The 25668-nt window shown below is 43.3% G+C and overlaps 1 protein-coding gene across 2 annotated transcripts; it reads left to right on the forward strand.

The window, feature by feature from the left end:
- Positions 1-5593: 5593 nt before the first annotated feature.
- LOC106609627 (protein arginine N-methyltransferase 8-B) lies at positions 5594-25667 on the forward strand. 2 transcript variants are annotated; one of them, XM_045722246.1, is made up of 10 exons: positions 5594-6455; positions 7276-7500; positions 11948-12103; positions 13108-13171; positions 15358-15500; positions 16185-16272; positions 19813-19928; positions 21342-21492; positions 22648-22769; positions 24870-25667. In XM_045722246.1, exons 1-10 carry the CDS (start codon positions 6390-6392, stop codon positions 24951-24953), a joined length of 1215 nt encoding a protein of 404 aa, XP_045578202.1. In that variant the 5' UTR covers positions 5594-6389; the 3' UTR covers positions 24954-25667. The 2 variants fall into 2 exon arrangements, with proteins under 2 accessions (XP_045578202.1, XP_045578203.1); XM_045722247.1 differs by having other exon boundaries at positions 6432-6513.
- Position 25668: the final 1 nt, after the last annotated feature.

Genomic DNA, 25668 nt, shown 5'->3' on the forward strand with positions numbered 1-25668 from the left:
AAGCTCGGGCCACGGTCGAGCAGACAAAGTCAAAGACAGGACTGGCAGAGGAAACAACAAACACATCTATCTGTCTGTGTGTAAAGGGGGTGGGGGGGCTGTGTGTGTGTATATAGAGTGTGTCTTGATGTGTATGTGTGTGTGTGTGTGTATATAGAGTGTGTCTATGTGTATGTGTGTGTGTGTGTCTCAGTCAGCTTCACTGTAATGACAGTGGCGTCTGTGTGATCATTGCTAAAAGTGCGTACCTCTCACTGTGACAAAAGGACACAAAATGCACTTTAAGAGCATTCACACTGTTTTTCACCTTCTCGGTATTCGTTATGTGACCAGTGGCAACCCACCTATTTACCTAAATATATATATATATATATATTTATAAAAGGGAACACTAAAATAACACATCCTAGATCTGAATGAATGAAATAATCTTATTAAATACTTTTTTCTTTACATATTTGAATGTGCTGACAACAAAATCACACAAAAATAATCAATTGAAATCCAATTTATCAACCCATGGAGGTCTGGATTTGGAGTCACACTCTAAATTAAAGTGGAAAACCACACTACAGGCTGATCCAACTTTGATGTAATGTCCTTAAAACAAGTCAAAATGAGGCTCAGTAGTGTGTGTGGCCTCCACGTGCCTGTATGACCTTCCTACAACGCCTGGGCATGCTCCTGATGAGGTGGCGGATGGTCTCCTGAGGGATCTCCTCCCAGACCTGGACTAAAGCATCCGCCAACTCCTGGACAGTCTGTGGTGCAATGTGGCATTGGTGGATGGAGCGAGACATGATGTCCCAGATGTGCTCAATTGGATTCAGGTCTGGGGAACAGGCGGGCCAGTCCATAGCATCAATGCCTTCCTCTTGCAGGAACTGCTGACACACTCCAGCCACATGAGGTCTAGCATTGTCTTGCATTAGGAGGAACCCAGGGCCAACCGCACCAGCATATGGTCTCACAAGGGGTCTGAGGATCTCATCTCGGTACCTAATGGCAGTCAGGCTACCTCTGGCGAGCACATGGAGGGCTGTGCGGCCCCCCAAAGAAATGCCACCCCACACCATGACTGACCCACCGCCAAACCGGTCATGCTGGAGGATGTTGCAGGCAGCAGAACGTTCTCCATGGCGTCTCCAGACTCTGTCACGTCTGTCACATGTGCTCAGTGTGAACCTGCTTTCATCTGTGAAGAGCACAGGGCACCAGTGGCGAATTTGCCAATCTTGGTGTTCTCTGGCAAATGCCAAATGTCCTGCACGGTGTTGGGCTGTAAGCACAACCCCCACCTGTGGACGTCGGGCCCTCATACCACCCTCATGGAGTCTGTTTCTGACCATTTGAGCAGACACATGCACATTTGTGGCCTGCGGAGGTCATTTTGCAGGGCTCTGGCAGTGCTTCTCCTGCTCCTCCTTGCACAAAGGCGGAGGTAGCGGTCCTGCTGCTGGGTTGTTGCCCTCCTACGGCCTCCTCCACGTCTCCTGATGTACTGGCCTGTCTCCTGGTAGCGCCTCCATGCTCTGGACACTACGCTGACAGACACAGCAAACCTTCTTGCCACAGCTCGCATTGATGTGCCATCCTGGATGAGCTGCACTACCTGAGCCACTTGTGTGGGTTGTAGACTCCGTCTCATGCTACCAGTAGAGTGAAAGCACCGCCAGCATTCAAAAGTAACCAAAACATCAGCCAGGAAGCATAGGAACTGAGAAGTGGTCTGTGGTCACCACCTGCAGAACCACTCCTTTATTGGGGGTGTCTTGCTAATTGCCTATAATTTCCACCTGTTGTCTATTCCATTTGCACAACAGCATGTGAAATTTATTGTCAATCAGTGTTGCTTCCTAAGTGGACAGTTTGATTTCACAGAAGTGTGATTGACTTGGAGTTACATTGTGTTGTTTAAGTGTTCCCTTTATTTTTTGGAGCAGTGTATATATATATACAGTTGAAGTCGGAAGTTGAAGTCAGAAGTTTACATACACTTAGGTTGAAGTCATTAAAACTCATTTTTCAACCAGTCCACAAATTTCTTGTTAACAAACTATAGTTTTGGCAAGTCAGTTAGGACATCTCCTTTGAGCATGACACAAGTAATTTTTCCAACAGATTATTTCACTTATAATTCACTGTATCACAATTCCAGTGGGTAAGAAGTTTACATACAGTCAACTAAGTGTGCCTTTAAACAGCTTGGAAAATTCCAGAAAATGATGTCATGGCTTTAGAAGCTTATAATTTGAGTCAATTGGAGGTGTACCTGTGGATGTATTTTAAGGCCTACCTTCAAACTCAGTGCCTCTTTGCTTGACATCATCGGAAAATCAAAAGAAATCAACCAAGACCTCAGAAAGAAAATTGTAGACCTCCACAAGTCTGGTTCATCCTTGGGAGTAATTTTTACTAGGATTAAATGTCAAGAATTGTGAAAAACTGAGTTTAAATGTATTTGGCTAAGGTGTATGTAAACTTCCGACTTCAACTGTATATTGACTACGTCCGTCCTAGCTTGCTCATTAATGTCTTAATCGAAATTATGGATTGCCTCTTATCAGCTCGTCGTTCCCTTATAGTTTGTACATCTCAATTGTCAGTAGAAACACCATTTGTTTAAGCAAGTCAGCGATGTCAGCTAGGTTTTTTTAAACGGCAGTAAATGAGGCTGAATGAACTGTTTCGCTGCCAGACAAGGCTCTGCTGATAGCCAGGGTAGCGGTGGTAAGGATTCACTCCATGGTGCTGAAAGAAAGTTCTGCTGTTGGGACAGCTTTATGTAGGCCCTAACAGTTTGTGGCACTTTTTGTCACCATTATAGTGCAATTAATGTATTGTTTAGTGTTGTGTAGTGACTTTGCTGGCATGTATCTAAAACAAATGGTTTGAGTTTGCCCCACCAAGATTTACATACTAAAATCGCCACTGTGACCCAATCTCCTTTTCACTTCCATCATTATTTAATTGACCACACCAGTCAAATCAATGATGTTCTGCTCTCTTTTTAAATATCAAATTAACCTTAGCCTGTGGGGGGTCGGAGAGACCGCCACTTCATCAACAGGCAGACTACTCTGCATAATGAAGAGGGAGCTGTTGTTGATAGAACCACCCGCACCTCCTTGTTGACCACATTGTTTCGAAATCTCAAATTACCCCATACCAGTCTCTAAAATATTAATTTCACGCATGAGGTGTCAAATGAAATTATTTGCATCAGTCAACACTTTGCTTGGGTAAACAACATTATTTTACCAGAATATGTATTTTTTTAAACTCCCAAAGCCTAATCAACAGGGTGCACTTTAATTAAATTGATATAGTCAACAAACAAGACTCAAAACAAGACACTGTGATTAAAGGACACAACACGTGAGGGAATGCACTTTAGGCGCATTCACACTGCACCTTAGCCCAGGGCTAAGAGCCTCCTTAGCCCTGAGCTAAGGGAGATTTTGCCAGGGCTAAGCGAGTGTTCACACTTGAACATTCTAGTGGGTTAGCACCAACCTTAGCCTAGAGCTAGCTGACCCTGAACCAGTACCTGTGCGTTATGTATATGTTTAATGCCCAGAAAGCACCAATTCAAACTCCCATTCACCAGCTCTGCATGCGTTATAATGTCAGAATAAGTTTGTTGATCACCAAGTTTCGCTGAGCAACTATTTCATTTACTCCCATTAAGACTGGCCGGTAATAATTGTTCAGATCTGTGGTTGAGTGGGTTGCATCCCAAATCTATCTGCTGTTTCTCCATCTTGTCTGGATTTTCATTAAAGAGTGTTAAAAGTGTTAAAATACCTTTAATGTAAATGTTAAATAATAAACGTAGTGCACTAGAGAGAATATGGTGATGCAACCCTAGAGTCGTTAACATCATAATGTTTGTCATTGTAATTAGGTTAATATTGTAGCAACAATGCTACTGCTATGTCAGAGTGCAGACTTCAGGTATCATCTAACAATGATTTTCATACTAATTCAATCGTAAATACTTATTTCCTCAACGTTTGTGAACCTTGTAAAAAGCAATCCCACTCCCTCTCATGGTATACAGACAGACGTACTTGTACTAAGAAGCTGCCCAAGGCTATTGCCACCCACAGCTGTGCAGTGTGTTGCATGGGCTGGTGTCCTTGAGTACAACCAGCACATAATGCTCATGACTGTTAAAGAAAGTACATGTTTTTTTTACCTTTATTTAACTAGGCAAGTCAGCTAACAACAAATTCTTATTTTAGGAACAGTGGGTTAACTGCCTTGTTCAGGGGCAGAAGCACAGATTTGTACCTTGTCAGCTCAGGGATTTGAACTTACAACCTTTTGGTTACATTTACATTTTAGTCATTTAGCAGACACTATTATCCAGAGCAACTTACAGTGGCGAATGGATACATTTCATACATTTTTTAAATTTATTTTCATACTGGTCCCCCCGTGGGAATCGAACCCACAACCCTGGCATTACTAGTCCAACACTCTAACCACTAGGCTACACCACTGCCCCAGGGAGGAAGGACAATTTCTGGATTTGTCCTTGTGTAATTGTATACTTTCTTCTTTTAAATGGCCTAAGGAATATTTATTTTAATATGGTTTGATGCTGTGTGTGTGTGTGTGTGTGTGTGTGTGTGGCACTTGTGTATTACCATTCTCAGCATCTGTGAATGGAAGCATGGCTCCCCAGTTTCCATCAGCAGCTGCCACTGTTGAGCCATTACACAAGCAGGGAAGTGGGAGGCAGGCAGGCAGTGGTAATGTGGGGGAAGCTGCTATAGCTGCCTAACAATAAACTCACACCTCCTCAATCTATAATCAGGAACAGGCTCGAGGCATCTGCTCTAGAACAAGATTTCGCTTTAGTCGAGAGACACTTAGTCATTTGGTGTTTTGCGGATAATATACAATGTGTCTGCAAGTGTCACAGTTTAGTGTTGAAATGCAAGGCTGTTTGTGCAAATATGCGTCATTAAATTAATGGACGTTTACTTTTTTCTGTTTTATTATTATATGAATACGATAGAAATAAGATAGAAAATATATGGATGATTTTTTTGTAAAAGACCAAGAGAAGTAGTAACACTGTTGCATGGCAATAACGTCTTCTGGTTCTGAGTCTTAGGCCTGGTCAGTGTGATGCTGAACATATGATAACGGACGATACTCATTACAGTATGTGTAGCCCATCAATCATATATATTTTATATTATGAAATTGCGGTGCAACCTTAAAAGCAGCAATTATTGTATCGCGATCCAAGTCCTCATTATGCATAATGACACTTTAGGGAAATAAACTAAACACCTGTAGGCGATTAGATTTCCAACTTTGCAATGACTCTGCAAATTAGATCATTCACAAATGTTCACATTTAAGATCGAATGGCACGCCTGGGAGTGTGTCAAGAGTCATTCGTATCATTTAGGAAAATTACGCACAGTTTCGATCCATTTTGCCCCAAATGATTTAAGGCTTTTCTTGTGTTAATTACGAAAGTAGGCTAGAACATGTCTTCAAGGTCATGGCTCATATAAAGTAGTTTAGATACAGTATGGGGGAAACGTATGCTGCAAAGGTACAGACACTTGCGTGCTCATAAGAATTGCCCTGCCGGGTGGGGAATCCTGCGAAAGTCGAGAAGTACGGCAATTGGTCCGCTAAATACAGTATCTCTCTATATTCTGCCGGAAAATCTGGTGTGAAGGTGAAGAGAAGCATCTGGGAGGCATCGATTTATAACTTCTGATCACGACCCGGTTCTTGGAAAAACGGGTGCCTGCCTGCCTGTAAAACCTTAAATGAACAGCTCCAACTCAATAGTCAAGTTCAACTTTTGCCATGGGAACGTAGCCAAGTCAAACGGAGGATAGCGCATCCTTCTCCGAATAAAATATCACTGACGGGGCGATTTCAAGCCAACGACTTGTGAGATATGTTGACAGACGTGGAAAACAACTGTTGAGGGGAAGCCGAGAATGAGGATGTATTTTCCTAACGTGGACTACAGGCATTTTGGTATAGTTTGCTTGCATCATAGGCATATGTTGCAGTGCGCTAGAGGAGAGAGGAAGGTTAATTCGGGGTGCTGGCGCAATTGATGTCCAAGTGCCTCTATAGGAACCACCTGTAACTTTTACAAAATGGAAAACTGTCGTTTTTATCGATGTGAAACAAACGTTTTAGAAGAGCATGATAACTTTTTAGGGGGCTAACAATAAGTTGGAATTTAGCCTAAAATATGAACTATTTCTGATATTAAACGTTTGCATCATTTATGAAAGTCAATCTAGAGAAAACAAATCTAGCTCATCCAAAGAGAGCTACTAAGTTTATTTTATATAAGATTTTTCCCTCCCTGGGTTGAAGAAATCGCGTTGGCTCATATGGGACTGAGGCACTCGCGTTGCCTGCTCCTACGGAGAAAAATGGCGGAGCCGGACAATTCTGAGGTATGTCAGTTCGCTGGTAAATGATCCAAGGAGTGACAAATGCTGGTCAAAATCTTCGGTAATATTGATATAATCGATAAAGATCCATTTCTGATGGTTCTGTTTATTAATGTTTTAGTGTCTTTGTCAGTTTTGAAGTAATCAATGATGTATCGACTACTGGTGTCTGTAAAAAGCAATGCAGGCACATGCAACGTTTAGTTGTTTTTGTAAATTGTTATGGCATATATCCCGTTAAAATATTAAATTTGCAAAGAAATGCAATGCAGAAATGATCTGTAGTGGTTAGCGTGTGCGCTGTCCTTGGTGCTGATTTCACTATCCGTTCGGCACAATCTGTCGCATGGACTCCTGCTGCTCTGAAAACGGGTAGATGCGTAACATTATGTAATCTAGCCTACCAAGTGACCTCTAATGCATTCTAAGTGCTTCACTGTATTTGTAAATAACACATTTAGCCATGTAATGCTATAACAAATGGTTTTGAATCAAAGTGCACTGTATTGAAAGCGATTTGTTATTGCAAACAGATCCAGTCCTGTTGCTGTTCTCTGATAATGTTCAAGTGCCCTCTCTTCAAATACACCTCCACTCACTTTTGTCTGTCCCTAATTTTCAATCTCTCCCTCGCTCTCCCTTCCTCCCTCTCTCTCTCTATATATCCCTCTCCCTCCCACCTTTTCATCTCTCACTCTCCCATCTCTCTTTCCTCCCCACATTGTCTATCTTTATTTCTGTCTCTTTATTTGCGCTATCCCTACCCTTCTCTCTGTCTTCATATTCCCTATTTCTCTCTGCCTCACCCCCTCCTCTCTCTTAGCGGCAGCGTACCATCACTACCCCCCAGTCGCAGTCCTTTCAGCCTGCCTCCTTGCCAAAACCTGTGCCTACTGTCCACCATGTGCCACACCCTCCACATACGCCCCATGTAGCGGCCCTGCCCACCTGCCCCAGGCGCGGCAAGATGGCAAAGCTGCTCAACCCAGAGGAAATGACATCGCAGGACTACTACTTTGACTCCTACGCCCACTTTGGCATCCATGAGGTAGGTAGGGGACTCATCCATGAAGTAGGTAGGTGGGTAGGAGACTCATCTATCAGATAGGTAGGTAGGAGACTCATCCACGAGGTAGGTAGGTAGGTGGTAGGTAGGTAGGTAGGTAGGTAGGTAGGTAGGTAGGTAGGTAGGTAGGTAGGTAGGTAGGTAGGTAGGTAGGTAGGTAGGTAGGTAGGATACTCATCCATGAAGTAGGTAGGAGACTCATCCATGAGGTAGATATAGTGCCTTCAGAAAGTATTCACAACGCTTTACTTTTTCCAAATTTTGTTGTGTTACAAAGTGAGATTAAAATGGATTTAATTGTTGTTTTTTTGTCAACAATCCACATACTCTGTAATGTGAAATAACAAGCTATACAAAATAAAATACTAATATATCCTGATGAGATAAGTATACAACCCCCTAAGTCAATACATGTTAGAATCACCTTTGTCAGTGATTACAGCTGAGTCATTCCAGGCAAGTCTCTAAGAGCTTTGCACACTTGGATTGTATTGTACAATATTTGCACATTATTCTTAAAAAAATTCTTCAAGCACTGTCAAGTTGGTTGTTGATCATTGCTCGACAGCCATTTTCAAGTTTTGCCATAGATTTTCAAGCCGATTTAAGTCAAAACTGTAACTAGGCAACTCGGGAACATTCAATGTCATCTTGGTAAGCAACTCCAGTGTAGATTTGGCCTTGTGTTTTAGGCTATTGTCCTGCTGAAAAGTGCATTTGTCTCCCATTGTCTGTTGAAAAGCAGACTGAACCCATTTTCCTCTAGGATTTTGCCTGTGCTTAGCTCTATTCTGGTTTTTGTATCATTAAAATGTTTAAAATACTCTCTTCCTTGCCAATGACATGCATACCCATAACATGATGCAGCCACCACCATGCTTAATAATATGAAGAGTGGTACTTAGCGATGGATTTGCCCAAAACATAACACTTTGTATTCAGAACATAAAGTTAATTTCTTTGCCACATTTTTTTTAGCAGTTTTACTTTAGTGCCTTATTGCAAACAGGATTCATGTTTTGGAATATTTTTATTCTGTAGAGGCTTCCTTCTTTTCACTCTGTCAATCAGGTTTATATTGTGGAGTAACTACAATGTTGTTGATCCATTCTCAGTTTTCTCCTATAACATCCATTAAACTATGTTTTAAAGTCACTATTGGCCTCATGGTGAAATCCCTGAGCGTTTTCCTTCCTCTCCGGCAATTGAGTTAGGAAGGATGCCTGTATCTTTGTAGTGACTGGGTGCATTGATACACCATCCAAAGCATAATTCATTATAATTATAACCAATAGGTGCCCTTCTTTGGGAGGCATTGGAAAACCTCCTTGGTCTTTGTGGTTCAATCTGTTTGAAATTCACTGTTCGACTGAGGGACCTTACAGATAATTGTATGTGTGGGGTTCAGAGATGAGGTAGTCGTTCAAAAATCGTGTTAATTAAACACTATTATTGCACACAGAGTGAGTCCATGCAATTAATACGTACATTAATATGTGACTTGTTAAGCAAATGTGTACTCCTGAACTTATTTAGGCTTTCCATAACAAAGGGGTTGAATACTTATTGCTCAAGACATTTCAACTTTTCATTTGTTATTAATTTGTACAAAAGTTGACATTATACGCTATTGTGTGTGGGCCAGTGACCCAAAAAAGGCTGTAACACAACAGAATGTGGAAAAAGTCAAGTGGTGTGAACATTTTCTGGAGGCACTGTAGGTAGGAGACTCATGGATGTTCTTACTATCCTGCCTGTTGGGATGTTTTGTAACCACTGCTTGCTCTCTGGGGGGTTTAGGCTTTACACGTTTTCGGATGCAGCTGCCAGCAAATTTAATTGATGGATTGACAAGCAGATGTTCAGACGGACTGACTGAACAACTAAGGAACTGACTAATGGACTGACGGTTTGCTGCCTGTCTGCCTGCTTGACTGACTAATGGACTGACTGGTTGACTGCCTGCCTGCCTGCTTAACTGACTGACTGTCACAGGACTGACATCCTGGTACCTGGCATGGATAAGGAAAGAGGGCGAGGCATTGAAGTGTCAGACTCATACCCCAGATAGTGATCTATTGAAGTGTCAGACTCATACCCCAGATAGTGATCTATTGAAGTGTCAGACTCATACCCCAGATAGTGATCTATTGAAGTGTCAGACTCATACCCCAGATAGTGATCTATTGAAGTGTCAGACTCATACCCCAGATAGTGATCTATTGAAGTGTCAGACTCATACCCCAGAGAGTGATCTATTGAAGTGTCAGACTCATACCCCAGATAGTGATCTATTGAAGTGTCAGACTCATACCCCAGATAGTGATCTATTGAAGTGTCAGACTCATACCCCAGAGAGTGATCTATTGAAGTGTCAGACTCATACTCCAGAGGTGATCTATTGAAATGTCAGACTCATACCCCAGATAGTGATCTATTGAAATGTCAGACTCATACCCCAGATAGTGATCTATTGAAGTGTCAGACTCATACCCCAGAAGTGATCTATTGAAATGTCAGACTCATACCCCAGATAGTGATCTATTGAAGTGTCAGACTCATACCCCAGATAGTGATCTATTGAAGTGTCAGACTCATACCCCAGATAGTGATCTATTGAAGTGTCAGACTCACACCCCAGATAGTGATCTATTGAAGTGTCAGACTCATACCCCAGATAGTGATCTATTGAAGTGTCAGACTCATACCCCAGATAGTGATCTATTGAAGTGTCAGACTCATACCTCAGAGGTGATCTATTGAAATGTCAAACTCATACCCCAGATAGTGATCTATTGAAGTGTCAGACTCATACCCCAGATAGTGATCTATTGAAGTGTCAGACTCATACCCCAGATAGTGATCTATTGAAGTGTCAGACTCATACCCCAAATGCTCTAGGTAACCTAAAAGAAAATGGGAACAACCAAAAAATGTGTTTCTATCAAGGTCCTTATTTAGCATGTGGGTCAGGTTACAGTCTGAATGCCAAGCAGACCCAAGAACAGAACTGCCCCCGATAAAATGTGTGAGTGTGTGTGCGAGTGCAGATAGATGGGTATCAGATAATCCCAGCAGGGTTTCGTTATAGACCTACCTCTATTTAAAGAGCCTGTGCCAGGGATGCGGCCTAAATACTGCCTCTGTCACTATGATCGTTTTCTATGAATAGAAATCCAGAAGCTGTCATTTCTACATGTTTAAGAGGACATGCACTACGTCCCAAATGGCACCATATTCACTATGTAGGGCACTTCTTTCAACCAGGGCCCATAGGGATCTGGTGGAAAGTAGTGCGCTATACAATATGGGGACATTTGGGACACACACATGTACCTCCCACTTCTGAATTGTTCAGTGTAGCATATTCATTACGTCCTGTATGAGGACATTTATATACACATTTTCCACACTCTGTTGAATCTCTCTTAGCCTGATATTAACCCAATGAGTCCCACCGTATTGCCAGGGCGTTTTGGACATCTAAGCCCTTTTTTAACATAGTGTGTTTGAGTTACAGACTTCTGGGTTGTACCATTGGATTTGTTTATTTCTTCTGCACCCATAGACACCATTAGTCTGTGTGATTAATGGGGGCTGCACTAGAGCAGCGTTTTTGAGACAAGGGCGGATCCCGAAAGGGTGTCTGGGTCCGGGTCTTTTATAGAAAAACATCTGTAGAGTCCGAATGGTTTGAGCTACAAACTATTAAAAGCTATCTATGAAAAACTACTTGCCCTATGAAGCAGACAAGCCACACAAGAGTGATTAGAAGGTAAGGGGTTCTTCTACATAGAAGATCATAGGACATACTGTCTGTAAAACTATGATAAGCTCACATAGTTGATGTCACAAACTCCAAACAGTTGTTAGATATACATTTTTTCACAGACCTAAGTTTTTAAATTGACATTTGTCAATAAAACCCATGAATGCAACTGTTTAAGTCAAATTGTGTTTTGTGTTCTACTTGTAGCCCTGGTTGTCCTGAAAATAAAATGGTAAAATACTTCATTGTGAGGCTAAATATGAGGGCTGGACATGCAGATAACTGAAAGTCAGATGAATGAAAAGCCGATCTTCGCTGGGATAGGGTTAAGTTTTTTGAGCTTGACATCCTCTGTGTATCATGGTATCATGTTTTCCTGACCCCATGACCTGACCAGGTACAACTCCTGGACCTAGTCATTGTCACAGAGCTACAAAGTCTTGCACATTCTGGAAATCCTAACTTCCACATAAGTTAAATATTCACTTAGTCTCCCATTGACACCAATGCATGACTAAAGGCTGGATATTCCACAATACTTCTGCGATAAGGATTGAATCCAGCCCTAAGTGAAAACTCGACTTAAATAAAAGTTAGGATTCAGCTCTCTGTGAGATTCCCAATCCTATCAACATTCCCATCTTGTTCCCTGTTGGACAGGAGATGCTGAAGGATGAAGTACGGACCCTGACCTATAGGAATGCCATGTACCACAACAAGCACATGTTCAAGGACAAGATAGTTCTGGACGTGGGCAGTGGGACAGGCATTCTGTCCATGTTCGCTGCCAACGCGGGCGCCAGGCACGTGTACGGGGTGAGAGTCCTTGTCCTGCTTTAAACACCAAACACATTTTTCACACTGTTCATTTCCCAAACGTTGTCGAATGTTGCAGATAGACTTTCCATGAATAGAGCTGATGTGATTCCTTAATTCTCCATGTGGAGAGGCATGTTCGTTCTACATAGCCTATTTCTATCTAAACTTTCCAAAACGTTGCGTGCTTCTGAACGCGCCCCTGACTATGCATTTAACAGATGGCTGTTGGACACTATAGGGCCGAGCTGAACCATACCCTGCTGGGTTTTATATTTTCCTTTCACATTGTCCTTTTCCAGCATGGCTCAAGCAGCCATGGTGGATGCGTTACCAGGCCAGCCCAGATCGGCGTGGCCTGGCTCGGGTTGGCCCTGTAGTGTGAACCAGGCTGAGGAACAAAAGGACTTGATGGTTGATATTCGACTGTCGTCTGATCTGTCTGTTGAGTTGAAGTGGATATAAATGATACAAGTCCTGGTGGGTGTAGCACTGACACTTGTTCACACACACGCACACACACACACGCGCGCGCACACACGCACACACACGCACGCACACACACACACACACACAAACACAGTTGAAGTGTACCTATGATAAAAATTACAGACCTCTACATGCTTTGTAAGTAGGAAAACCTGCAAAATCAGCAGTGTATCAAATACTTGTTCTTCCCACTGTATAACACCAATGGAGGAGAGAGGGAAAAGATACAGCACATGGATAACATTTTTGATAAAGTGGAGATTGGATCTAGGATGAGTGGTAAAGCTGCAACCCTTGTGTGTGTGTGTGTGTGTGTGTGTGTGTGTGTGTGTGTGTGTGTGTGTGTGTGTGTGTGTGTGTGTGTGTGTGTGTGACCTAACATTCATCAACGAGTATGTAGGTGATGTGCACATCCAACATTTCTCCACTGAATAAAGCACAGGAGCAGTCCAGACCTTTTCTTTATTTACTGACATTCATCAAACCTGTTTGTTCCTTCTTGTTATGTTCCCCAGATTGAGTGTTCAAGTATATCAGAGTATTCTGAGAAAATCATCAAGTCCAACCACCTACACAATGGTAAGAGTTACACTACAAACCAATTATCTATATAGGTTCACACAGGGTAGGCGACATGGCTATGTCCTGTCAAAGTTACATGCTACAAGTTAACTAGTCAAGGGACAAGGATTTGGGGAGGATTTGGGGAGGATAAACAGATTTGTGTCTAAAGGCAACTTCTGATTCTAGAACTGTGTCTAAAGGCAACTTCTGATTCTAGAACTGTGTCTAAAGGCAACTTCTGATTCTAGAACTGTGTCTAAAGGCAACTTGCAACCATAATATGCATAGTATACATAATAGGCTACTCATGTTCTGTGGATCCTTATTACTATCCGGGTGCAGTGGGGGAGACAGCTGGCATACTGAGAGACATGATATATTAACATTGATAAAGTATCAATGAGAGAGAGAGAGAGAGAGAGAGAGAGAGAGAGAGGAGAGAGAGGCAGGGGAGAGGGAGAGAGAGAGGGAGAGATATTCAGACAGACATCTTCACCCTGGACTCTGTCTGGCAGCTCTGTCTGGCAGCTCTCCTCCCAAACAAAACATCGCTAAACTGAGACATCAATCAGAATGAGCTGTATGTCACTGATCACCACTCTGAAATGTCACATTGATGGAACTCCACAGATGGACATCTAATTGAATGACCCAGAACAAAAAGTGGAACATTGACACTTGATCAATGTTATTCTAACATTTAGAATATATTTTTGTTGTAGTGGAGTGTTTGGTGTAGAGTAGTGTTTAGTTTAGTGGAGTGTTTAGTGTAGTAGAGTGTTTAGTGTATTTGAGTGTTTAGTGTAGTGGAGTGTTTAGTGTAGTAGAGTATTTAGTGTAGTAGAGTATTTAGTGTAGTGGAGTGTTTAGTGTAGTAGAGTGTTTAGTGTACTGGAGTGTTTAGTGTAGTAGAGTGTTTAGTGTACTGGAGTGTTTAGTATAGTGGAGTGTTTAGTGTAGTGGGGTGTTTAGTGTAGTGGAGTGTTTAGTGTTTTGGAGTGTTTAGTGTAGTAGAGTGTTTAGTGTAGTGGAGTGTTTAGTGTAGTGGAGTGTTTAGTATAGTAGAGTGTTTAGTGTAGTGGAGTGTTTAGTGTAGTGGAGTGTTTAGTATAGTAGAGTGTTTAGTGTAGTGTAGTGTTTAGTATAGTGGAGTGTTTAGTGTAGTGGAGTGTTTAGTATAGTAGAGTGTTTAGTGTAGTGGAGTGTTTAGTGTAGTGTAGTGGAGTGTTTAGTGTAGTGGAGTGTTTAGTGTAGTGGAGTGTTTAGTGTAGTGGAGTGTTTAGTATAGTGGAGTGTTTAGTGTAGTGGAGTGTTTAGTATAGTGGAGTGTTTAGTATAGTGGAGTGTTTAGTATAGTGGAGTGTTTAGTGTAGTAGAGTGTTTAGTGTAGTAGAGTGTTTAGTGTAGTGGAGTGTTTAGTGTAGTGGAGTGTTTAGTGTAGTGGAGTGTTTAGTGTAGTAGAGTGTTTAGTATAGTGGAGTGTTTAGTGTAGTGGAGTGTTTAGTGTAGTGGAGTGTTTAGTGTAGTGGAGTGTTAAGTATAGTAGAGTGTTTAGTGTAGTGGAGTGTTTAGTGTAGTAGAGTGTTTAGTATAGTGGAGTGCTTAGTGTAGTGGAGTGTTTAGTATAGTGGAGTGTTTAGTGTAGTGCAGTGTTTAGTGGAGTGTTTAGTGTAGTGCAGTGTTTAGTGGAGTGGAGTGTTTAGTGTAGTAGATTGTTTAGTATAGTAGAGTGTTTAGTGTAGTAGAGTGTTTAGTATAGTAGAGTGTTTAGTATAGTGGAGTGTTTAGTGTAGTAGAGTGTTTAGTGTAGTAGAGTGTTTAGTGTAGTGGAGTGTTTAGTGTAGTGGAGTGTTTAGTGTAGTGTAGTGGAGTGTTTAGTGTAGTGGAGTGTTTAGTGTAGTAGAGTGTTTAGTGTAGTGTAGTGGAGTGTTTAGTGTAGTAGAGTGTTTAGTGTAGTGTAGTGGAGTGTTTAGTGTAGTAGAGTGTTTAGTGTAGTGTAGTGGAGTGTTTAGTGTAGTGGAGTGTTTAGTGTAGTAGAGTGTTTAGTGTAGTAGAGTGTTTAGTGTAGTAGAGTGTTTAGTGTAGTGGAGTGTTTAGTGTAGTGGAGTGTTTAGTGTAGTGTAGTGGAGTGTTTAGTGTAGTGGAGTGTTTAGTGTAGTGGAGTGTGTGTTGTGAGTGACATTCTGTGTCCTGTCCTTCAGTCATCACCATCTTCAATGGGAAGGTGGAGGAGGTGGAGCTGCCAGTGGAGAAAGTAGACATTATCATCTCAGAGTGGATGGGCTACTGTCTCTTCTACGAGTCTATGCTCAATACGGTCATCTTCGCCAGGGACAAATGGCTAGTAAGCCTGTGTGTTTGTTTTTGTGTATGGGTGTGAGAGAGAGAGAGAGAGAGAGAGAGAGAGAGAGAGAGAGAGAGAGAGAGAGAGAGAGAGAGAGAGAGAGAGAGAGAGAGAGAAAATACAGGTGTAGGATCTTAATTTGGTCAGTCTTTTGTTGCTGAGAATTTTCTTGCACCACAGGATATGCAGATGAGCTTTGAAGATTTACATAAATTCACTGAAAACCCACACTAACACACGGTTATATTAACAGTAATGCTCTTTTCATGTAGCCACCTTTTGTCCAGCTAATAGCCTAACCACCAATCAAGCAACATTATGGACTAAACGTTCAAATCCTGTTGCTGCAGAATAATTTTTCTGTTACAATATAGATCAAATGAAGATTCTACACCTGTACATGCATGCATGTATGTGTGCAATGATGTGTGTGCATGTGTGTGTGCATGTACGTTTGTGCGTGTGTGTGTGCATCCACATATCGACAAAGGTCCTGCTTATAGCGCCCAGCGAGAAGACGATCTGGTTTCTAACCAGTGTTGCTGCTTCAGGGTTTTAGACCGGGTATGAGCTAATGTTACAGGATGCCAGGTGTGCAGACAATGCATGTGACTGTAGGATGTCTCTATTCTCTATGAGGTGTATCTCAACTAAATTTATGTTGGTGTCTCCTCTCACATTCAGAAGCCTGGAGGGCTGATGTTTCCTGACAGGGCTGCCCTGTATGTGGTGGCCATCGAGGACAGGCAGTACAAGGACTTCAAGATACACTGTGAGAACATCCTTCCGTCTCCGTTTCTTAGCTACTGTGTGTATACTGTATGTATGCTGGAGGTATCCTATCCTCTCCCTCTTCCGGTAGGCTCTCTCCTCCAGCCTCTGGGTTGGACTAGACTACAGAGAGCTGTGTAGAGGAGGGATGGAGGTAAGAGAGGGAGAGCCTGTCTGCTCTGTTCTTAACCCTAACTGAAGTAGACCTATAATACAAGGCTGCCAGACATAGTAGAAGAGTATTTAAGGCCCCTGTCTCTCACTAGAGCAACACCAGATAGACACACTAAGGGAGGGTGGAAGGACTGAGCCCACGTTTTTGGCAACTGTAAAGCTGTGCTATCTTTCCACTGTTTCTGAGGGTTGTTATCGATCCTAGGCAGCAAATAGAGAATAACAGTTTTAGTCTCAATCTAAAACTTGAGATACTCTTCCAATCCAACACAGTGCCAATAGAGTCTGTGTGATGACCACCACTGAGAGAGAGTCTGTGTGATGACCACCACTGAGAGAGAGAGAGAGGGTCTGTGTGATGACCACCACTGAGAGAGAGATAGAGAGTCTGTGTGATGACCACCACTTAGAGAGAGAGAGAGAGAGAGTATGTGTGATGACCACTACTTAGAGAGAGAGAGAGAGAGAATCTGTGTGATGACCACTACTTAGAGAGAGAGGGGGTCTGTGTGATGACCACCACTTAGAGAGAGAGAGAGGGTCTGTGTGATGACCACCACTGAGAGAGAGAGAGAGGGTCTGTGTGATGACCACCACTGAGAGAGAGAGAGGTCTGTGTGTGACCACCACTGAGAGAGAGAGAGAGTATACATGAGAGAGAGAGAGAGAGAGTATGTGTGATGACCACTACTGAGAGAGAGAGTCTGTGTGATGACCACCACTTAGAGAGAGAGAAAGAGAGAGAGTATGTGTGATGACCACTACTGAGAGAGAGAGTCTGTGTGATGACCACCACTGAGAGAGAGAGAGAGAGAGGGTCTGTGTGATGACCACCACTGAGAGAGAGAGAGGTCTGTGTGATGACCACTACTTAGAGAGAGAGAGGGTCTGTGTGATGACCACTACTTAGAGAGAGAGAGAGGGTCTGTGTGATGACCACCACTTAGAGAGAGAGAGAGAGAGAGGTCTGTGTGATGACCACCACTGAGAGAGAGAGAGAGGGTCTGTGTGATGACCACCACTAAGAGAGAGAGAGAGGGTCTGTGTGATGACCACCACTGAGAGAGAGAGAGAGGGTCTGTGTGATGACCACCACTGAGAGAGAGAGAGAGGGTCTGTGTGATGACCACCACTGAGAGAGAGAGAGAGAGAGAGAGAGAGTATGTGTGATGACCACTACTGAGAGAGAGAGTCTGTGTGATGACCACCACTGAGAGAGAGAGAGAGAGAGGGTCTGTGTGATGACCACCACTGAGAGAGAGAGAGAGAGAGGGTCTGTGTGATGACCACTACTTAGAGAGAGAGAGGGTCTGTGTGATGACCACCACTTAGAGAGAGAGAGAGAGTCTGTGTGATGACCACTACTTAGAGAGAGAGGGGGTCTGTGTGATGACCACTACTTAGAGAGAGAGAGGGTCTGTGTGATGACCACCACTTAGAGAGAGAGAGAGAGAGAATCTGTGTGATGACCACTACTTAGAGAGAGAGGGGGTCTGTGTGATGACCACTACTTAGAGAGAGAGAGGGTCTGTGTGATGACCACCACTGAGAGAGAGAGAGAGAGAGAGAGAGTCTGTGTGATGACCACCACTGAGAGAGAGAGAGAGAGAGAGAGAGAGAGAGAGAGAGAGTCTGTGTGATGACCACCACTGAGAGAGAGAGAGGGTCTGTGTGATGACCACCACTTAGAGAGAGAGGGTCTGTGTGATGACCACCACTTAGAGAGAGAGAGAGAGAGAATCTGTGTGATGACCACTACTTAGAGAGAGAGGGGGTCTGTGTGATGACCACTACTTAGAGAGAGAGAGGGTCTGTGTGATGACCACCACTGAGAGAGAGAGAGAGAGAGAGAGAGAGAGAGTCTGTGTGATGACCACCACTGAGAGAGAGAGAGAGAGAGAGAGAGAGAGAGAGAGAGAGAGAGAGTCTGTGTGATGACCACCACTGAGAGAGAGAGAGGGTCTGTGTGATGACCACCACTTAGAGAGAGAGGGTCTGTGTGATGACCACCACTTAGAGAGAGAGGGTCTGTGTGATGACCACCACTTAGAGAGAGAGGGTCTGTGTGATGACCACCACTTAGAGAGAGAGAGGGTCTGTGTGATAACCACCACTTAGAGAGAGAGAGAGAGTCTGTGTGATGACCACCACTGAGAGAGAGAGAGAGAGAGAGAGAGAGAGAGTCTGTGTGATGACCACCACTGAGAGAGAGAGAGAGAGAGAGAGAGAGAGAGAGAGTCTGTGTGATGACCACCACTGAGAGAGAGAGAGGGTCTGTGTGATGACCACCACTTAGAGAGAGAGGGTCTGTGTGATGACCACCACTTAGAGAGAGAGAGGGTCTGTGTGATAACCACCACTTAGAGAGAGAGAGAGGGTCTGTGTGATGACCACCACTTAGAGAGAGAGAGAGAGAGAGAGAGAGAGAGTCTGTGTGATGACCACCACTTAGAGAGAGAGAAAGAGTCTGTGTGATGACCACTACTTAGAGAGAGAGTCTGTGTGATGACCACCACTTAGAGAGAGAGAGGGTCTGTGTGATGACCACCACTTAGAGAGAGAGAAAGAGTCTGTGTGATGACCACTACTTAGAGAGAGAGTCTGTGTGATGACCACCACTTAGAGAGAGAGAGGGTCTGTGTGATGACCACCACTTAGAGAGAGAGAGAGTCTGTGTGATGACCACCACTTAGAGAGAGAGAGAGAGAGTCTGTGTGATGACCACCACTGAGAGAGAGAGAGAGAGAGAGTCTGTGTGATGACCACCACTGAGAGAGAGAGAGAGAGAGAGAGAGAGAGTCTGTGTGATGACCACCACTTAGAGAGAGAGAAAGAGTCTGTGTGATGACCACTACTTAGAGAGAGAGTCTGTGTGATGACCACCACTTAGAGAGAGAGAGAGAGAGAATCTGTGTGATGACCACTACTTAGAGAGAGAGAGGGTCTGTGTGATGACCACCACTTAGAGAGAGAGAGGGTCTGTGTGATGACCACTACTTAGAGAGAGGGTCTGTGTGATGACCACCACTTAGAGAGAGAGAGAGAGAGAATCTGTGTGATGACCACTACTTAGAGAGAGAGAGGGTCTGTGTGATGACCACCACTTAGAGAGAGAGAGGGTCTGTGTGATGACCACCACTTAGAGAGAGAGAGGGTCTGTGTGATGACCACCACTTAGAGAGAGAGAGCTGTGTGATGACCACCACTTAGAGAGAGAGAGGGTCTGTGTGATGACCACCACTTAGAGAGAGAGGGGTCTGTGTGATGACCACCACTTAGAGAGAGAGAGAGCGGCTGTGTGATGACCACCACTTCAGACACAGAGTGTACCAGATTTGCTCATATCTGAGTGTGTGTGTGTATTCAGGGTGGGAGAACGTGTACGGTTTTGACATGACCTGCATCCGTAATGTGGCCATGAGAGAGCCCCTGGTGGACGTGGTGGACCCCAAACAGGTGGTGACCAACTCCTGCCTAGTCAAGGTCAGTTTGTGTGTGTGTGTGTGTGTGTGTGTGTGTGTGTGTGTGTGTGTGTGTGTGTGTGTGTGTGTGTGTGTGTGTGTGTGTGTGTGTGTGTGTGTGTGTGTGTGTGTGTTAATGGCTGACCCTGGCCGTGACCCTACTCTCAGGGGGAGTTGGGATATGCAACAACAACAAAAAATCTAAATCTCACTTGCGTATAATACATACTTGTTATTATTTATTGCCTGAATCCAGACAGACTAAAAAATGACTTTAAAAAATTGAAGTGTCACAGAGAAACTACCAGCCAAGAATTATGATGAGCCCTAAATGGGTTCCGTGTCCCTGTCTGTGATTTGCCTGTCAATGAATGTGTCTAGACTGTACAGACTTCACAGTGGGACCCATGCCAGCCACCGTATCTGAGCCATAAATAGGCCTAGCACTCCCGGGTCTGTGTGACACATTGGGATTTAACACTGCTGTCCTGTCCTGTCCAATGACGGCCTGTCTGTCCTGGCTAATGACGGCCTGTCTGTCCTGTCCAATGACGGCCTGTCTGTCCTGTCCAATGACGGCCTGTCTGTCCTGTCCAATGACGGCCTGTCTGTCCTGGCCAATGACGGCCTGTCTGTCCTGTCCAATGACGGCCTGTCTGTCCTGTCCAATGACGGCCTGTCTGTCCTGTCCAATGTCACATCAATCATCCAAAAGAGAGAATATATCCTCCATTTCAGTGTGTGAGGTATAAGATGCTGTGTGCATTATCTTCAGGAGGAAAGTATTTGATGCTGAGAGGTGCCATGCTTTCAAGGGCGTATGAATGAAAGGATGAATGGATGAATTGAACAGATGAAGGAACTAATTAATAAAAAAGATGATTGACTCACTGACTGACTGGATTGAATAAATGAATGGATAAATTAATGAGTGAATGAATGAATAAACAAATATATTGGGTGGAATTGAATGAAATAAAGAGCAGAACATAAAAATGGAAGGAGAGCTTAGTCAGGTAGAGGGTGTGGATTCCATTTCCAGTTACAAGCCTGAAGTGCTTTAGTGTGACAGAATAGATTATAGCTCCTGACACAGCAGAGAAACCTGTTCACTGACTGGGAAGAAAACACCGCAGATCAGAAAGCATGTCATGAAGCTTCCCAACAATCTAATATCATCCCATAGATAATGAGGTTGAAGAGGCAGAATGGAGCCAAAGACGTGTGTTTGAGAGATTTGTGTATGTCTGACAGTGCTTTTATGTATGAGAGAGTGATAGATGTAAGGAGAGAGAGAGAGAGAGAGAGAGATGTTGAGATAGAGGAGAAAGGAGAAGTGTGTGTGTGTGTGTGTGTGAGAGAGAGAGAGAGAGAGATATCTATCTTCCGATGCATGTCACCCTGTACCATATTTCCCTTGTAACCTATGACCCAGGAAGTGGACATCTACACGGTGAAGCCTGAGGACCTGTCTTTCACCACGGCCTTCTGCCTGCAGATCCAGAGGAACGACTATGTCCACGCCATGGTCACCTACTTCAACATCGAGTTCACCAAGTGTCATAAGAAGACTGGCTTCTCTACCGGTTAGACCTCACCACACACATATGGGTTGTGTTCATTTGGCACCAAGAGTCAGAAAACAGACTGAAACAGGGAAGGACTACCTAAACTAGTCCAATAAGAAAGACCTACTTATGTTTTCCGTTTCAAAAATGTTTTGCTACGGTGTGCACTAATGAACTTAACCCGCGATGTGACCACATTCAAGTAGACTAAACGCTAGGTCCTTTGAAATGAGGTGTATGACAATATAAGTTACATGTCTTCCACACAAGCCACTTGTGTTGTTATAAGGTCTGGAACCTGAAGCCGCGAGAGATCTTTTACAGGGAGAGAACCACTGTGTTCAGTTTCTGGGTCCTGTCCAGGTTATGCAACAATGGAAAGTTGTCATTTCAAACAGACATCAATCATTTCGTGTAAGTCAGTCAACTGTAGCACTTGTACAAATAAGCCAGGGTGAAAAACTGTTCTCATACCTGTAGTTGTGGAGATTCTTGTCTCTGGCAATGATCCTTTGGTTTTGTTTGGAAGATTGTGGAAGCACAGCACATTTTTTGCATGTTAATTCATCAAGGTTTTGACAAGGGGAGGGCGATATTATTGTGAGGTGTAGGTTTGAGGCTGATGATCAAAAGGTACTGCTAGACATAAAAACATGTAGTAATAACATCCTATGCTGTTTCCTGTAATGACAAGTTGACTTGGATTCTCAGCTCTTGACCCCCCTCTAGTGGTGTTAAGTGGAACGGCACAGGTTAAAAATACAGACCAATGGTACTTTTTCTGTCTCCCTCTCCTGATTATTTCATTCTCCACCATCTCTGTGAAGATCTCAATTGCATACTCATTGCGTCCTCTCTCCTTCTCAAACCCTTTGGAGGATAGGTCAGAGGGGAGGAACATCTAGCTTTCTTATCCAATGGGTGATGAGAAGGAGACAAGGAGAGAGGACTCAATATGTATGCAATTGAGATCTCCCCCCCTCTCGTTCCCCTACTCATTTTCTCCTATCCTCTCTTCCATCTCCCTCTCGCCTCCTGTCCCTATTCCTCCCCCTCTCTTCCATCTCCCCCTCCTCCTCTCTTGTTCCCCTCCTCCTATTCCTCCCCCTCTCTTCCATCTCCCCCTCCTCTTGTTCTCCTCCTCCTATTCCTCCCCCTCTCTCCCATGGCCAGCTCCTGATGCCGCAAGTACCCACTGGAAGCAGACAGTGTTTTACCTGGAGGACTACCTGACTGTGAAGAAGGGAGAGGAGATACTGGGCAGCATCGCAGTCAAGCCTAACGAAAAGAATGTGGTGAGAATAGAGTTACGCTGTACTAGAACTGCAGCTCACTCCACGCCAGCATAGAATAAAATGCTGTTTTAATTTTTTTTATTCCAGATGGGGGTTTTCTATAGTCCAACCAACGACTCCTGACTATAGATGTCAAGTCTTTAACATGATCTATGAATATGTCTTTCTAAGAGTGAAGCCCTACCTGAGTATTAGCTCAGACGCCGCAAAACCGCCATCCTATTGCTGTACCACCCACTGACTTTAACTGTTAAAACTCTACAAATGCATCCTCCCTTCTTCCCTTATTTGAAGTATTCACAGATCGGAGAGGGTTGGATTGGTGAAAGTAGTACGGTGGGAAACTTTCCATCACTTATCCAACCTTACATACAGTTGAAGTTGGAAGTTTACATACACTTAGGTTGGAGTCATTAAATCTCATTTTTCAACCACTCCAGAAATGTCTTGTTAACAAACTATAGTTTTGGCAAGTCTGTTAGGACATCTACTTTGTGCATGACACAAGTCATTTTTCCAACAATTGTTTACAGACAGATTATTTCACTCATAATTCACTGTATCACAATTCCAGTGGGTCAGAAGTTTACATACACTAAGTTGACTGTGCCTTTAAACAGCTTGGAAAATTCCAGAAAATGATGTCACGGCTTTAGAAGCTTCTGATAGGCTAATTGACATCATTAATGTCAATTGGAGGTCTACCTGTGGATGTATTTCAAGGCCTACCTTCAAACTCAGTGCCTCTTTGCTTGACATCATGGTTAAATCAAAAGAAATCAGCCAAGACCTCATAAAAGAAATTGGAGACTGCCAAGTCTGGTTCATCCTTGGGAGCAATTTCCAAACACCTGAAGGTACCACGTTCATCTGTACAAACAATAGTACGCAAGTATAAACACCATGGGACAACGCAGCCATCATACCGCTCAGGAAGGAGACGCGTTCTGTCTCCTAGAGATGAACGTACTTTGGTGCGAGAAGTGCAAATCAATCCCAGAACAACAGCAAAGGACCTTGTGAAGATGCTGGAGGAAACAGGTACAAAAGTATCTATATCCACAATAAAACGAGTCCTATATCGACATAACCTAAAAGGCCACTCAGCAAGGAAGAAGCCACTGCTCCAAAACTGCCATAAAAAAGCCAGACTACGGTTTGCAACTGCACATGGGGACAAAGATCGTACTTATTGGAGAAATCTCCTTTGCTGCAGGAGGGACTGGTGCACTTCACAAAATAGATGGCATCATGAGGGAGGAAAATTATGTGGATATATTGAAGCAACATCTCAAGACATCAGTCAGAAAGTTAAAGCTTGGTCGCAAAAGAGTCTTCCAAATGGACAATGACCCCAAGCATACTTCCAAAGTTGTGGCAAAATGGCTTAAACGACAACAAAGTCAAGGTATTGGAGTGGCCATCACAAAGCCCTGACCTCAATCCTATAGAACATTTGTGGGCAGAACTGAAAAAGTGTGTGCGAGCAAGGAGGCCTACAAACCTGACTCCTCTGTCAGGAGGAATGGGCCAAAATTCACCCAGCTTATTGTGGGAAGCTTGTGTGACCCAAGTTAAACAATTTAAAGGAAATGTTTCCAAAGACTAATTGAGTGTAAACTTCTGACCCACTGGGAATGTGATGAAAGAAATAAAAGCTGAAATAAAATCACTCTATTATTCTGACATTTCACATTCTTAAAATAAAGTGTTGATCCTAACTGACCTAAGAGGGAATTTTTACTAGGATTAAATGTCCGGAATTGTTAACTGTGTTTAAATGCATTTGGCTAAGGTGTATGTAAACCTCTGACTTCAACTGTACGTCAGTGACTACTTTAAATGGAGGTAGGAAAGAAGGATGTATTTTCAAAGCATTCAAAAGGGCTAAATATCCCTACTGTTGTGTCCATCTCAAATACCATTTTCCCACTACTAAGCCAAGCCGTACTGTGCTGGCCTGGTTACACATCCATAGTTGCTGAAATTGTAGGAGGACAATGTGAAAAGAAAATACCAGAGGCAGCACCTATGGTTGGGGTCGACACGATACTGTCAAATGGTTATAGTTGGACTGAAGAGTCTTCTCTTGTATTACAGCGGGACCTGGAGTTCACCTTTGAGTTGGACTTTAAAGGACAGCTGTGCAATGCGGCCATTTCCCACGACTACAAGATGCGCTAGCTGACCAGCAAAGGGCGATATCACCCTCCTCAGCCCCCTATTGGACACATCTTGAGAGGAAGGGCACAGGCTCTCCAACAGGCCCTCTTATTGGTCCTAGGGGGACACGATACGCATCTGATTGGATGACAGCGTTCCAGCACCTATGTGATGTCATAAAAACAAGCCATTTCGAAGCAATAGCGCCATCACCTGCCACATTTTTAAAAGCTGCCCTGAGAATGTAATATCCCTGATGAACTTGATTAGTTATTTTATTCAGGTTGAGTTTCAGTGTTATTAGTACTAGATCTGAAGGAGTTATAGGTATTTTAGATGCCAGTCCAGAGGTACTTTAAGGACAAACTCTGAGCATGTCTTTTATCAAGGAAAACAGACAGACTACACCTCTGTTTCACCGATGTCTTTCAAAGTTCAACGAATGCAGAACCTAAGAGTTTAACAGGAAAGTCATTCAGTGTTTGTTCAAGTTAGGTATATTTTGTTGGTATTCCGTACTGGTAAGTTATTTGCATGTTTAGCTTTTTGTTCTTGGTTGATTTCAGGCATCATGGTTTGATCATTTGAGATATTCACAATTGCTAATGGAACATGTTTAATGATAGAAACCTGGGAGAAATGTCTTGTCTTCCATCTCCAGTTGGAACATTTATTTTACCATTTTGATTTTGGGGTGTGGTGTAGGAGTGATGAACAAATAAAGAACAATTAGAAT

The sequence above is a fragment of the Salmo salar genome, chromosome ssa07 (genome assembly GCF_905237065.1).
Source record: "Salmo salar chromosome ssa07, Ssal_v3.1, whole genome shotgun sequence".
Taxonomy (NCBI): domain Eukaryota; kingdom Metazoa; phylum Chordata; class Actinopteri; order Salmoniformes; family Salmonidae; genus Salmo; species Salmo salar.